General features: G+C 40.3%; 1 protein-coding gene across 4 annotated transcripts in view; it reads left to right on the plus strand.

Moving 5' to 3' along the window:
* The window catches only part of LOC119593122 (ankyrin repeat and IBR domain-containing protein 1-like), a 31,136-nt gene that overhangs the window by 9,710 nt on the left and 20,903 nt on the right, over positions 1–523 (plus strand). For all 4 annotated transcript variants that reach the window (XM_037942086.1, XM_037942084.1, XM_037942088.1 and 1 more), the window contains exon 4: positions 286–493. In XM_037942086.1, coding sequence (XP_037798014.1) covers positions 286–493 — 208 coding nt within the window. The remainder of the gene's footprint in view (positions 1–285; positions 494–523) is intronic.

The raw sequence follows: 523 nt of genomic DNA on the forward strand, positions 1-523 counted from the left end.
GTCCTTTGTCATCTTCCTTGTTTTTGTTTTTGTCACACTTGCAAATTCATGACTGTATCAGAATGTTTTACTTAATATTTTTCTCCTTTTGTTGAAATATTGTACTTTTTCAGAAGTTTATGTTCTGTATAATACTAAACCAAAAGCTTTAGCTGCTCTTTCTTTTTGTCTGCATCTATATGTTAAACATTCAAGCCATAGAATCACAGTCTCAGGGAACCACATACCTGCATTTAATACATCTCAGCATAATGAGTGGCATAAGTAGTGTTCCTCTGCCCACAGGACCTTTTTATGTGATCTTGGGGGTAATCCAAACAAGAAAAATGCCGAAGACGAGAGTTCAGTCCATTGTGTATGCCGTGTTGGGCAGGCCAAGTCACCATCAGCTGAGGAGAGAAGAGCAGCGTGTGTTGTTATGATCCTTCAGTGGAGAGGACCTGTCTTGCAGGATGGGGAGAAGGAAAGAGCACAGTTAAATGCCCAGGATAAGGTATGGATCGATTGTGATTGTATTGTGCCC

The sequence above is a fragment of the Penaeus monodon genome, chromosome 31, assembly GCF_015228065.2.
Source record: "Penaeus monodon isolate SGIC_2016 chromosome 31, NSTDA_Pmon_1, whole genome shotgun sequence".
NCBI classification, from domain to species: domain Eukaryota; kingdom Metazoa; phylum Arthropoda; class Malacostraca; order Decapoda; family Penaeidae; genus Penaeus; species Penaeus monodon.